The 15,805-nt window shown below is 37.3% G+C and overlaps 1 protein-coding gene across 1 annotated transcript in view; it reads right to left on the minus strand.

Moving 5' to 3' along the window:
• Positions 1-15,805, minus strand: part of CKAP5 (cytoskeleton associated protein 5) — a 114,725-nt gene that overhangs the window by 46,122 nt on the left and 52,798 nt on the right. The window contains 14 exon segments of the mRNA XM_008592925.1: positions 762-875; positions 1,461-1,635; positions 1,979-2,118; positions 2,740-2,865; positions 2,955-3,012; positions 5,613-5,707; positions 6,148-6,333; positions 9,452-9,544; positions 10,602-10,712; positions 10,992-11,105; positions 11,961-12,143; positions 13,192-13,320; positions 14,425-14,589; positions 14,703-14,792. Of these exon segments, the coding sequence (XP_008591147.1) occupies positions 762-875; positions 1,461-1,635; positions 1,979-2,118; positions 2,740-2,865; positions 2,955-3,012; positions 5,613-5,707; positions 6,148-6,333; positions 9,452-9,544; positions 10,602-10,712; positions 10,992-11,105; positions 11,961-12,143; positions 13,192-13,320; positions 14,425-14,589; positions 14,703-14,792 (1,779 nt within the window).

Raw genomic sequence — 15,805 nt, forward strand, 5'->3', positions numbered from 1 at the left:
GGGTTCTTATGTCCCTAACTATCTGCCAAAGAACAGAATTCTAGGTGTTAGAGACCACATAAATGGTTAAGACTGAAATTGCTAACAATCTGACTAAACATTTAAATTATGTTTTTATATTGATTTGCATTCACACAATGAGGACTTACTGACACACAAAAATATTAAAATAGCCCAATTCCTCAAATTAAATGAATTACACAAAATAAAAGAGACATTCAAATATTCAGTCTAGGGCAAAATATAAGAGGCCTGCAACCTTCAATGACACTTCTAGGACTATGAAACCACAACTACCTTACTGAACTACTAGAAGATCCTGCTGTAGTAGTTCAGGGGAAAAGAAGCAGAAAATAAATAATACCACGTCCCCAAAATTCATATATTTATTCACTATATCAATACTTTATACAATATATAACTATAATAGCAACCATTCATTAAGTGCATACTATATGAGACAAGCACAATAAAATGTATCTTACTCTATACACACTCATTAAATTCTGTAAGAAAGAAATTTCACAGATAAATAACTTCTGAGAAGATAACTTATCTAAGGGTCACAAAGCTGGTGATATATCTGGTCACCTTAATACTTCTGGGAAGGTAAAAACATTTACTATTTTTCTTCTAATATTCTTATCTTTATAAAGTTCATAAAGGCTCTTTACATGTACTCTAGAAAAGAGAATTATCCTTAGCCCAAGAATGTGGCTGGCTTATTCCAGAATGGGCCTATGGTGAAGAGTTAGGTTTACCTTGCTATCTCCAAGGACTGTGATGATAGGGATGCCTAAATTCTTGACATGTTGCTTGATGTTTGGGCCCATGGCTACTGCCAATTGCTGGAGGATATTCAATGTCTGTTGCACCTGAGTGGAAAGAGCACCATTTTATGCTCAAACCATAAGCAAGCTGCATGCAAAGTTTTGCAAGTTTGTTGCTACACAGTCAATTCTGTAGATTTCTGGCCTACTTTAGAGACAGAGAAATCAGCTTGTTGTGAGCTATTCTAATTAGCTTATGAATGATTTTTAGGCAATGGCCTCTCCTTTTATCATCAGTTCATAAAACTGGATTATTACTATTTTAGACCAGAAATTGTACTATGTCACAATTTTAAAGTAAAGTAAAGCCTCGTTTAAGGAAACCCTAACATAAAAATCTGAATTTAAAAATTAGAAACTAAGCATATTTATGTATATTACAGGCAGTTTTATAGAAAGATATTTAATATTGGATTCCTATAAAAAGAAAATTCTGAGACTCATGAAAATTTGGTTAATAAACCTGCCATCTACCAACATATTTTGAGACACACAAGAAATTAAAGGAAGCTATTTCTAGTTCAAAATGAATAAAGTAACCACTTTTTCTGCTAGTGAAGGCTGCAATGAAAAAGAATACCCTGTAGCAGAAGGGAGGGAAGAAAAAGAACAGGCATATGCCTTACGTACCAAGATTTTATTTGAATCATTGAGTCGACCTTTCAAGGCGGTGGGAAGTTCACCTATATTCGGTTGGATAAATTTTGCTTCATTGATAATACCTGCCACTTCATCTAGGCCTTCTTTCCGGATCTTCCAATTCTTGTCACTGATCTTAGAAACCAACTCTGAAGTGATTTTATCACTGAAAAATAGTAGACAGGACCTTTAATTCCAGACTCTTAAAGGAATACTGATGTCACAGAAGTTGCCTTTACTGAATCCAGGTAGGCACCATTAAGAATTCAGTACAATGGGCCGGCCCGGTGGCGCACTGGAGAGTGCGCCGCTTGGGAGCGTGGCGGCGCTCACGCCGAGGGTTTGGATCCTATGTGGAGACTGGTTCCCGCTCACTGGCTGAGCGCGGTGCGGGCGCAACACCGAGGGTTGCGATCCCGTTACCGGTCAGTAAAAAAGACAAAAAGGAAAAAAAAAAAAGAATTCAGTACAATAAATGAAATAAACCATTTCACAGATTGAAACCCTACCTGATCTCTGTCCTTGGTAAAAGATCAACAACATCATTGCCTCCATCATCTGGTTCATCTCCATCTTCTCCTTCATCTGTACCGCTTGTGCTGTGCTTGGAAATCCCTCTGGTTGGAGCAGGTGGGCTTTGTCCCTGCATCTACACACAAATGAATGAGTGAGGCTAATGAAGTTGAAGGATATGGGAGCAAACAAATAAAAGAAGGTACATGTGTCAAACTTTCTCATTCCTTCATAGTACTTATTTATATAGCAGATATTTTAATTCCTACCTAGATTCCAATTTTAAAATTATATGGCAAAAGCTTATTTTTATACAAACCTATCAGAATCTGACTTCTCAATCATGAAGTTGTCATTTGACTTGTATGCCCAAGACAATACAGAGTAAGTCTGCCAACACTGAACAATTTCAGTTGGAAAGTTTATTCAAGGAGGGTCAAATTTCTTTCTTGATTTTAAATTTGTGAAGATATTATATTTAATGTACTTTCTGAATAGGGAATACATTCACAATGTTTGAAATTCCAAACGTACATAAAGATATAAAGAGAAAAATTTCCCATCCTATACCACAGCTACCCAGTTTTCTTCCTCAAAGACAAAGTAATCAATTTCTTATGTACTCTTTCAGGGATAATTTATGCATCTAAGAACAAAAGCATACATATTCTTTATTCCAAAGTTTTAAAAGTTTATTCTTAACTAATATGAGATTCTCAAGTTCATCAATGGATTGTACCATTTGTGGAAACTTTACCTTCTCAAATTCTGCATCTATCTGGGATAGAAGGGCAGGCTTCTCATCCTCAAAGAACATTCGCAAAGAGGGACCAACATACAGAAACATCACACCAAGCAGGGTGATAGCAGAAGTCCTCACAGCCTGCCAGGTAAAATGAAAAGAACTTTCCAAGTCAGAACAAAACCACAAAGATAGCTATAATGCTCCTACATATGCTAGTATGTACTCACTGGGTTTGTTGCAGCAAGAGCTGTCTTCACATTGCTAATGAAAGCTTTGACATTCAACCTAGAAGAAATAACATTTAGAATTAAAAACAAACAAATAGGGCCGGCCCGGTGGCGCACTCAGTAGAGTGTGGCGCTTGGGAGCATGGCGGCGCCCCCACCGAGGGTTCGGATCCCATATAGAGACCGGTTCCCGCTCACTGGCTGAGCGCGGTGCGGGCGCAACACTGATGGTTGCAATCCTGTTGCCGGTCGCGGTACAGGCGCGACACAGAGGGTTGCGATCCCGTTACCGGTCACGAAAAAAGACAAAAAGGAAAAAAAAATAAATAAATAAAACCCTTGAAATATTCAAGAGAGTTTTAGAAAGTCAGACTCTAGAACTGGCTTCCTTTGGAAAAGTTCTCACCTATTCTCTTTTTACATTCACTTTTAAAGTGAGCTTTAAATACTGTCAATATGCTGATCAACCCTATTATGCTTAATTTTCTTAAATTCACTCTTGAACTCTCTTCTAAACACCAGTTTCATATATCCACTGCCTTTGTGACATTTCCATTTGTATGTCTAGCAGACATCTTACATCTAACACATCAAAATCAAACTCCTGATTGTCCATACTCCAACCTACAAACAGGCTCCTCCCACAATCTTTTCTACTTCCTTAAAGAGCCACATTATTCTTCCACTTGCTCAGGCTATCCTTGACTCCTGTGTCATCCCTGACTTGTTTCTTTCTTATATCTAATATCCTGTTCACTTCTACTTTTGAAATATATTTTGAGTCTGTCTATGTCCAAGCTCCTATAATCTCTTGACAGGATTATTCCAGTAGCTTACTAATTAGTCTCCCTGTCTTTGATCTCTACTATCTGTTCCCTCTGACTATAGTCAGAATGATCCTGTTACTCTTCTGCTCAAAACCCTTTAATGGTTTTCCAACCTATTCAAAGTGCTGAGGCCCTATATGAGCTGGCCCCCATTCTTTCTCTGATCTCCTGCCACTCCCTACCAGCTCACTAACTCCACTCCAGCTACATTCTGAAAAGCATACACTCCTTGCTATTTTTAAATATACCACACGTACTCCTACCACAGGGCTCTTGCAATTGCTGTTCCTAGGTCTTGAATGCTCTTGTCGCAGAGTATCAGTTTCCTCTCCTCTCATGTCCTGGTCTCTGCTCAAATGTCATTTTTTCAGGAAAGACCCTTGGACTATCCTATAGAAAACAATACTATCCCAACTATACCAAGGTGATACCACCTAATTCCTTATCCTGTTTTATTTTTATTCCATTGTTCAATTATACCTCCTGATACATTTTTTTCCTCTTACTCAACTATAAGTTCCAGGAAAACAGGAATTTAATTTTGTCCATGATATGCTGCCAGGGCCTGGTACAGATAACTAGAACAGTGTTGTGGCCAATATGTAGTTATTTAATAAATTAATTAAAAAAAATCATGAATGAACAAAAGAGGTAAATATACTCACTTGGCTTTTATGTGACATTGTAAGAGATTTGTTTTATATCAAAGACTGTACAATTAAGAAGGAATTATAAAAATACCCTCAAACAGGAGGACACCACAGACACTGACATAAACAATTATTTGCTTGATTGACACTTGAATGATAACTTCTAGATAGGTGTTTCTTCAGTTGGTAGAACTCAAAAACACTGTTTTGCAAAGATTTAAGAGGCATATCGTAAAAAGTAGCATGGTGCAGAGAAAGGCAACATAGTATAGCAGTTATAGTATTCTCTCTTTGAATCAGAATGCCTGGATTCAAATCTTGGCTTTGCCACTTTCCTAGCTATGATGTAGGCAGATTTACTTAAGCTTTCTGTGCCTTAGTTTCCTCATCTATAAAACAGGGATAACATAATACCTCACGTGGTTTTTATGAGGATTATATCAAATGAACTATTATTATTTGGAAAGTGCTTTAAAAAGTGCCTGAAATAGGGGCCAGCCCGGTGGCGCACTGCTACAGTGCGCCGCTTGGGAAGCGCGGCGGCGCTCCCACCGAGGGTTCGGATCCCACATACAGACCGGCCGCTCACTGGCTGAGCGAGGAGCGGGGGCAACGCCGAGGGTTGCGATCCCGTTGCCAGTCCCGGTCCGGTACGGGCGCGACACTGAGGGTTGCGATCCGTTGCCGCTCACGAAAAAAGACAAAAAGACCAAAAAAAAAGTGCCTGAAATAAAGCTGTACAAAATTTTGTTGAATAAAATAAACAACTGTGTTGTATATGCAAATAAGCTTGGAAAACAGTGAGTTAAACACAGTTAAACAAACTTTTCTACCACAGGGCTTCTGAAAGCATTTAATTCACTAAGGTGCACTGTATGTTTCTAAACAAATGTGATTATATGTAGTAATTTCCAAACATGTTTGACTAGAAATCCTTGGGACTGGCTTTTCTGTGGGGCAGCTATTAACACTTGATTAAAAATAACTTGGAGAACTATTTTAGTGGACATCATAATACAGGAACATAAGCCGATACAGACTTTTAAGAAGAAAGGTACTTTATATAAATTAGATACTAGCTCTAGTTCTGGAAATAAGCAGCGATAGCTTTGACAAATAATCACCAATTAGAGACTGGGAAAACATTTAATTATTTTCTACTTGATTTCTCTCAGACTTACCCAGAAAAACCAAATTCTTTTATTGCATTTGATAGCCAATTCAGAGTTTCTGACTGATTCTTGGGATTCTTCTGTGAGAAAGCCATTGACATAACCTGGAGCAGGGGAAAAACAATAACATCTATGTTTTCTCTCATATTTCTTACACAAATACAGCATAACATTAAAGCAGATGTGGGTTAAGCATAGTTTTACTGATGCTAAAACAACTGCAAGAATGCCTTAGGAAAAAAGATTTAGCCTACACAAGAAAATGAGGTGACAGTAATATAAAAAACATCCTGGACCGTTCATTAGTGATCACTCTGGGTTATAATGTCTTAAGAAAAAATTACTCTCATTTTCTATAGAATATTTTTGACTATGATATATTTTCATTATCGGGCAACAGTGCATTATTAAAGGTAAAAATAAAAATGCAGTATCAAAAGTGGTTTTACTCGAGAAGATCAGAACCAGAGTTTAATTAGTAAGCTTAAATTAAAGTTTGGGAAAAAATTGGGAAAACTAATGGAAACAGAACTGTATCACTAACCTGTTCAGCTGTCCATGGCAACATACAAGCTTCAGCCATTGCTGTCATAGCTTCTTTTGCATTGTTCCCACATTTCACATCTCCAATCTTGTCTACAAGGCCATCTAATACAACCTGAGCTGAAGTTTTGGAAAAATTTCCCTTCTGGGCAATCAAAGCAACTATGTGAAGTTTCATTTGCATCACCTGAACAAGGATAAGTATCATACAGTAATGAGTAAGCCAAAGACATTTGTTTATTTACTTATATTAACAATAATTAGGAACAGCTGAGAACACAACCAAACTAAAGTCAGAACGTTAAGCAAAGAAGCAAAATATTTTTATCTTTTAACTATTATCAACTAAAGTAGCTAAATTGACAGTGAAGAGAAGGGAAAAAACCCAAACCACTCAATATTTCAAAATATTGATAAGCAATGTTACCACATGGAAAGTTTATGAATTGAAAAATCTGATATCTATATTTTCCTCCTCTTATGATCATTTGCATTTAGTACTGAATACACATCCTAAAATACATAATAAATAACCATACTAACTGCATAACTCAGAGTTACTACTAGGGTTGCCTACAAAAAAACCACGACACACACACGCCACACAGAACATGGGAGATAATAGAGAATTTGGAGATTTTAAGGAAGAATGGAAGGAGCTGTGGACAACAATTATAGAGATGTTAATGTGATGTTAGACCCCTCCACCCATAAGTATTTCCCTTTGTACTGTCTAAATTTTTTATTTTTTTATTTTTTTGTCTTTTGTCTTTTTCCGTGTCCGGCAACGGATCGCAACCCTCAGTGTTGCCCCCATACCGGACCGGGGACCGGCAACAGGATCGCAACCCTCGGTGTTGCTCCCGCGCCTCGCTCAGCCAGTGAGCGGGAACCGGTCTGTATGTGGGATCCGAACCCTCGGGCGGGAGCGCCACCGCGCTTCCCAAACGGCGCACTTATCCAGTGCGCCACCGGGCCGGCCCTAAATTTTTTATTTTATTTATTTATTTTTTTTGTGGCTGACTGGTAAGGGGATCTGAACCCTTGACCTTGTTGTTATCAGCACTGCTCTAACTAACTGAGCTAATTGGCCAGCCCTAAATATTTTAACTTTACTTTGTTAAGCTACTAGAAATTCCATCAACTATAGATCCATTTAGGTAATAAACACCCTCTTTTAAAATGCAATTATCCAGAAGTGGGACTTCTGGAATGGTGGAGTAAGTACCTCTGAAAAGCTGATCCTTCATAAAAGCAATATGAACACTGGCAAAAATTGTCAAAATCAACTCTTTCAGAACTCTGAAAAGTGGCAATTGTTTAACATCTAACACCATAGCTGCCTGAGGCTGCAATACCAGTTAGGACAAAGGAGCTTGGTCAAAAACATAAAAGGAAGATCTAGGGAATAAGACCTCCACAGAGGACTTTGAGAATTTATAGGGCCATAAGCATATTCTAGGCTGTGTGCATGTCCAAGAAGAACCTAAAAGGGCCCTAATCTTTTACCTCTGGCTGACCTTCAGAACCCTGTATAAGCAAGATGTGAAGGCTAAGGTAAAGTTGTAAAGTGCTGGAGCAATGATTGCATGCCCACACACACAGATACCCTTCGCAAAGAGTGGAAGACATATTGGTTCAAGGTAGTTAAGGAAATCTCTGTCCAGTCATTGGCCGACCACTAAGTTAACCAAGCAGAGATGTTGATAGCTGCAAATTAAACTACAGTGAGACTACATTTAATACTCTCTAGGATATCAGAATCAAAAAGATGAAAAATAACAAGTATTGGGAAGGACGTAGAGAAATTGGAATTCTTATACATTGCTGGTGCAAATGTAAAATGTGGCAGCTACTTTGGAAAACGGTTTGTCAATTCCTCAAATAGTTAAACACAGAGTTATCATATGACCTAGTAATTCTACTTCTAGGTATATACCCAAGAGAACTGAAAACGTGTTCACATAAAAATCTGTACATGAATGTTCACAGCAGCATCATTCACAATAGCCAAACAGTGGAAACAACCCAAATGCCCATCTACCGATGAATGGGAAAATACCTGTACAACAGAATATTATTTGGCAATAAAAAAAAACCAAAAAACATGATACATGCTACAACAGGGATGAACCTTTAAAACATTATGCTAAATGAAAGCCAGACACAAAAGTCCACATATTATATGATTCCATTTACATGAAATGTCCAGGAGAGGCAAATCCATAGAGAAAGAAAATAGATTTAAAAGTTATCAGGGGCTGGTGGGGGGGCGAGGAATGGAGTGACTGTTAATGGGCATGGGGTTTCTTTTTTGGGTGATGAAAATATTCTAAAACTAGATAGTAGTAAGAGTTGCAGAACTCTGAATAAACTAAAACCCACTGTATTGTGTATTTTAGATCAATGAATTTTATAGCCTCGATAGTCTCATCCCTGTACCAGCCAGCCACCAAAACAAAAGTCTCAACGTATATATATATAATTATTTCTTATGGATCTAATACACAGGAAGGTATTAGCTCAAATCAGGTGTCCTCCTTTCACTTATCTGAGAAGCTACGTAAAGAGAAGTTTTAAATGTTGTGGTGTGAGGGGAAGAGAATAGGATGAGAATCTTTTGGAATATATGGACTCCGTGGAGCTGGCTACTATGGATGAGGGGCTGTAACACAGTGCACAAGGAACCTGAGGATCCTAGAGAGAAAATAAGAGGTGGCAGAAGAGAAGCAAAAAAGAGAACAGGAAGGTGCTAAAAATAAACCATGTGCACTTTAAGTTTGTTTAGCAAGAGGTCTATTCTATGAACATCTAGAAAATTCTTGTTTTCTTTCCAGTACTACTTTCCTATACCTCCCGCTACACCTACTTTTTACACTAATTACTTCATATTGCTAAATTTTGGCTTTATTATCAGTTAAACAGGCTATAAAACTGACGATGTGGTATATTTTCATTGGCAACTTAAGGACCGCACCTAATTTTTACCCAAACAAATAAGAAAGCTACTTTATTGTTTATCTCTCCCTTGAATATGTAAAGATGAGATGAGAGGATTTCTAGGCCTAAACAATGAAGAGTAAAAATGCATACATATAAATAATACAAATTATACATATTTATGTATTTATTTATATATATCTAAACTCCTAATTACATAAAGTTAGTTATGTGTTTAATTAAAATGCACACACTCCACTGTTCATTAAAAATCACTACCCAAACTATACCTCTATATTATTCCACAGGATGATGTAATATAACTTACTTCAATAAAAGATATTAAATCTCCAATTAAAAAATACCTGAAAATTAGTTTCTTTCCATCCAGGTTTCTTGGCCAGCATCCTCACTAATGCCTGGCATGGCATTTCAGTTCGGTCCATTAGTTCAACAGCCTTAAAGTAAAATAAGAGAATAAGAAAATTAAAGGGTTAAAGATTAGTTCCAAAGGAATGATAAATACCAAAGTCAAATAAGTGGTTACCTCTGAAGGAGGCAGTAGAATAGAATTGAGGAGGGTTATAGTGGGAGCTTATACAGTTTGTTATCACACTTCACTTTTTAAGCTAGATGCTTGGTATATGGCTGTTATATTAATATCACTGAAAATTTTTTATTTCATATTTCAAGAATTCAAAAATCATTTGCTACAAGGAAAGTAACGGTTTTCATTTGCCTAGTGTGTGGCAGAAACTGGTTATACATATTTTGTCTTACTTGATTTTCCTAAAAACATAGTGAAGGGTAGGTTAAAAGTTGTTAAGTATTAAATTAGGATGCACAGACTCAGGTCTAAACCAGATGAGGCTGGCCAGTTAGCTCAGCACGGTGTTATAATACCAAGGTCAAGAGTTTGGATTCCCATACCTGCCAGAGGCCCCAAAATAAACCAACCAACCAACCAACCAACCAGATGAGCAGTATATGTGGGACTGGAAGGCTCCTGCTTCAAGTCCTAGTGCTCTTTTAGTTTCTTCATACCCCTCCTCATTAGAATCACTCAGTATATGCCAAAATGAACTACGATGCTCCTTTCCAAAACAGATTTTGGAGAGCTTTTCATACCAATTGGTAATATCAAGCAATGATGATGATGAAGTGGGGAAAAAATGGATAAGGGGTGGTTTAGGTGAAGAGATCTGTTTGCCTAGTAAGTTTATGAGCAAGTACCATAATTTAAAAATTCATCTAAGCCTTATAATTCAGAATAAGAACCTAATCTTCTTGAATAAATACTAAGTTACGAGCTTATAGAAGCCATAGAATACAGGTGTTGAAAGATAACAAATAGCACACAGCTACAAAAAAACCCCACCTTATATTTAGTTAACACCATGAAACATGTTCACTGGTATAAAACACAGCAATGAAGACAAATCCTTCATTTGTCAATTTCACTGCTTCCATATAATCTAATTTTCTTTCACTCTCAATTCACTCCTACGCACCTACCTTTTGGAACTCTTCCATACAGGCCAGCCTCTCCTTCCAGTTACTGCTGTCTAGAAGCTGTATACAGGTAGAGGGAAGGACAGCTGAAGCTTTTTCTTCACATACTTCTATCTGTAAGGTACAAAAACATATTAAAATTAGGAATTGCTTAAACAGATGGCAAGAACGTAAACACACCCCAGCCAAAACTAAAGAACACTCTCATAGGTATGCTATAGTATCTGAGGCTTCTATTAAACTGCCACAAAGTTTGTCCAAGAGAGTCTCAATAAACTAAAAGATATTGATTAACTGTATGTTATAGAACCCAGCAAGGAAAGAACTCATATCTTCTCATTGATCTCAACTTTCCAAGGTTTCAAAAGTTTGAGGCAGAAGTATAATACTGACTGAGAGCTCAGGCTCCACTACTTCTTTGGTCTCCAGTCCTTTCTTGTTCTTGGTTCCAGCGCTCCCTGTGCCTCCTGGTACAGCTGGTTTCCCCTTCTTAGGTGGCCCACCAACCTAAAAGTAATTTTTAAAAAATCAAATCTCTTAAGGATTTAGAATCGTGGTTCTTAAGCATTTTGGGGTCACAGGCCCCACTGAAATTTTGGTTAATGAAGGATCACCCCAAAATAAACATATTTTTTGTGTGTCACAGAATTTAACACAATTTCAAAGTCAGATAGACTCTGCCCCCAACCAAAGACCATCCATGGGGTAATCTGCAGACCCCATACTAAAAACTTCTAATTCAGAATGAGCTAATGAGATAAATGAAACAAAAACAATAGACTGGAATTATACTACATTAACAGATTAATTTGAAAATCACATCCTGGCGGGGGATGGGTATTGTTTAATAGGTGTAGAGTTTCAGTGTTACAACATGAAAAGCATGTTGTAAAGGGAATAAATAAATGATTATGATGATTGTAGCACGACATTATGAATATATTTAATATCAATGAACCGTACACTTAAAAATGGTTAAGATAGTAAATTTTGTATTTGTGTATTTAATCAGAATAAATAAATGATTATGATGATTGTAGCACGACATTATGAATATATTTAATATCAATGAAACGTACACTTAAAAATGGTTAAGATAGTAAATTTTGTATTTGTGTATTTAATCGCAGTAAAGATTTGACAAAAAAAGCACTCCAGTACCTTCCTTAGCATTTTTATCTCAAAGTTTCAAAAAGCCAACTGTATCGTTAGAATATTCTTTCTTCATTAAAGATGTTTTGCTGTACTCTCAATGTGCTGAATGAATTCAAATATCAAACGAAATCATATTGGAGGAACAACCATGAACCTGAGGCTCAGACCCTACCTTACAAAATTCTATTTCTAAAACCATCTATTAACCTTAGTAGCAGGTGCCTTTTTTAAGGGTCCTGGTTTGGGGGCTGAAATGTCCTTCATGTCCTTATCTCCTGCAGCCCCTGAAGCAGCATTCCTTCCCGGCACAGTTTTCAATTCCTTCTTATCAGCTGCTAGTCCAGCTTTCTTACCATGTACCAGTTCTACTTTTTCTGAACATTCTTTGATCTGGTGAATGAAAGTGAGATGAACATCATTAGGCCCAACTTTGAAACACAAACACTACATTATTTATTACTTAATGAGTCATTTCTAAACCACAATTATACATGAGAATTCAAAGAAAAAAAGTTTCCTTTTCAACAAAGATAAATTATCTACACTTTCTTGTCAGTAAAGAGATATTAATATCTTACATTTTATTTCTTCACAAATTAGAATTATAATAAACTTAGAATGACCACATTTAAAGAAGATACCTGTATTTAGAATGGAAAATTTCCAAATACAAGGGTACCAAAAAGTTCATGGAAGGATTTGAATTATCTTTTAATTCCATTTTCCATTTACTTTTTTTTTTTGTCTTTTTTACTGATGGGTAACGGGATCGCAACCCTCGGTGTCGCGCCTGTACCGGGGACCGGCAACGGGATCGCAATCCTCGGTGTTGCGCCCGCACCGCGCTCAGCCAGTGAGCGGGAACCGGTCTCCACATGGGATCCAAACCCTCGGCGGGAGCACCGTCGCACTCCCAAGCGGTGCACTCTCCAGTGCGCCACCGGGCCGGCCCTTCCATTTACTTTTTGAAGTACCCTCATATTAGAAACAAATTTATCTCACCAACATTTCATCTTCTTTACAGATTAGTCACTCAGATTTTTTTGGTTACAATTTGAAAGATATTTCTACTAATACCACTATCGTAGCCTGCGATGAAATTTAAATCTTTAAAGGCTATGTTTTCAAACCCTACGTATGAACTACCAGGGGAGAATAAAATAAATTTCATGAGGTAAAATCAACATGTTTTTCCTTAAAGAAACGGAACAGACAAAACTGAAAACAAAAAAATACCAGAGAGCATCCTCCTAAACTTCTTTCAATTGCGCATGTGTGTGCCTGCAATGTAAAATTTCTTTCCTATTGTGAGTGGTAATAAAAAGTTGAGAAATCCTGACCAAAAGGATTCAATACCTCTAATTTCCAAGAGACAAAACCATAATGCAAAGAGATAGGACGGCTGTCCAATTTTCATTATAATCCATTATTAACCTACCTTATCAAGCTTGAGTTTGTCCACATCAGCTAAGAATGGGTTCACTGCTTTCTCACCAACCACCTTTAAAGCAGTACCCAATGCTTCAAATGCAGCATCTCTGACTTCCAGAGCAGAATCATTGATATGCTATAATCCAGAAGTAATAAGCAAAATGATCTTAATGCAAGGTACTTTTTGGTATTACTGATTTTTTTTTTTTTTTTAAAGATGACCAGTAGGGGCCGGCCCGGTGGCGCACTGGATAGTGCGCCGCTTGGGAAGCATGGCGGCGCTCCCGCCCGAGGGTTCGGATCCCACATACGGACTGGTTCCCGCTCACTGGCTGAGCGAGGCGCGGGAGCAACACTGAGGGTTGCGATCCCGTTGCCGGTCCCCGGTCCGGTACGGGGGCAACACTGAGGGTTGCAATCCGTTGCCGGACACGGAAAAAGACAAAAGACAAAAAAAAAAAAAAGATGACCAGTAAGGGGATCTTAACCCTTGATTTGGTGTTGTCAGCACCACGCTCAACCATAAGCTAACCGGCCATCCCTACATAGGATCCGAACCCGGGGCCTTGGTGTTCTCAGCACCACACTCTCCCAAGTGAGCCATGGGCTGGCCCTAGGTATTACTGATTTTAATTCAGATTTATAGTTGTTGGATGAAGAATTTGTTTTCTTTTACAATTTACTGAAGCTAAGCATAGCTTTCCTTTTGCCAATTAACTGTTACTCTTTCACAAATTTTTTGGTTAAGAAACCTTTGGTAATCCATTCAGCAAGTAAGTGCTTCCTTTTCTTCTTATCCTCTATTGGAAATGACTCACTCCCAAATGATCTTCAAATAATCCAGATTTGATACCTATGCTTTGTTAGATCCAGCTAAACAACAGAATGTGGGCCAAGTAAGAAATAAAATGTTTAGCAGTTAGTGGAATCATAAAGGTAACTTGTGCTTTCCTTCAAGAACAGGAACACAAACAGTTACAAGAATCTGGATTTAGTTTCTGAAGCTGCAAAGGGTCTGCTCCTAAAAAGATCATAATCTACAGTCGAAAAGTCAGCTAGTGTCTGCACCCAATTAGTAGGAAAAAAAAATCTTGCCTAGATACAAAATATTCCTTTTTTTTTTTTTTGGTAGCTGGCTGGTTCAGGAATCTGAACCATGATCTTGGTCTTAACCAGCACCACAGTCTCCCAAATGAGCTAACTGGCCAGTCCTCCCCCAATTTCAAAGAGAGTTCTATACCTTAAGTAGAGCAGCACAAAAGGGCTTTAGCAAGCTCTTTGGGAGGGTAGAAGCAGTGCAGTGGCGGAAGCTTCTTGCAATAAAAAGAGATGTCTGCTGCTTGATGGTTGGATTTTTATTATCCATTACTGCTAAAACATCTTCACTGATGTTCTGTAGCGTGGTCTTTAGAAAGAAAATGCAGACAATGAGCTTTTCTCAATTGTCAAGAACAATCAAAATATTACATTGACAAAATTTACTTTAGATAAAACCACAAACCCATGCTATCAACTTACAGTAAGGAAGACTGCATCAATTGCCTCCTGCAGGGCTTGTACCACTTGAGGTTTCTTCTCCTTGAATTTTTCCAAAATAGTTGGCACAACCTATAAAAGTAAATAGCTGGAAAGTTATTCGGCAATAAAAAGGAATGAAGTATTATTGATACATGGTACAACATGACTGAACCTTGAAAACAGTATTCAAAGTGAAAGAAGCTTGTCACAAAAGGCCACATATTGTATGATTCCCTTTATGTGAAATGTCAAAACCAGACAGAGAGAAAGTAGATTAGTGGTTGCCAGGGTCTAGGGTGAGAGCAGAATGGGGAGTGACTCCTAACAGGTATGGGGTTTATTTTTGGAATGATGAAAATGTTCTGGAATTAGATATTGTGGTTGTACTAAAACCATGTTAAGAGGATAGATTTTATAGTTTGTAAGTTTTATCTCAATACAGCTGTTATTTTTAAAATGACCTTTGTTCTACCAAGACAAAAAAAAAAAGTGAACATTTAAGTTAAATAAAAAGTCATTTCCTTTCTTGAAGGGCACAAGAATCTTAAACTAGAACAGTTAAGAGTTCTCATTCTGTCCCACTGTAGCAGTGCTTCTCAACCTATTTTCTGCCTCTATACCTTATATGCAACCATATGACCATTGCTATCAGTAACATGTCTCATTAGACAAAATGATTCTCAGCTAGGAGGATTTAGGGTAAGGGAACAGATATAATATATATCTGTTATGTAATATGTTATATATATATATATGTTATATTATGTATATATAATTCTTCCTCCCTACCCAAGATTCTGATATACCTTACTGGACTGGGATGTCTCCTGCCACTTCACTACATCAACAAAAAACGAAGTAGTACCAGCAATTACAATTTGTGATCAGAATTATATCTTCTTATTCAAGTACTAAGTTCAGATCAGTCAAGTTGGAATTTTTATAATTTGATCTTCTATACTATTACTAATTCATTAAATACCGAATGCCATATATATATAGTATATATAACACATATATATTATATGTATATAATGCTATATATATATATAATATGTATATAACACAAGGCACTGTGTCAGCAAGCAAATCAAAGATTTTTT

This window comes from Galeopterus variegatus, unplaced genomic scaffold (genome assembly GCF_000696425.1).
Source record: "Galeopterus variegatus unplaced genomic scaffold, G_variegatus-3.0.2 Scaffold8475, whole genome shotgun sequence".
NCBI classification, from domain to species: domain Eukaryota; kingdom Metazoa; phylum Chordata; class Mammalia; order Dermoptera; family Cynocephalidae; genus Galeopterus; species Galeopterus variegatus.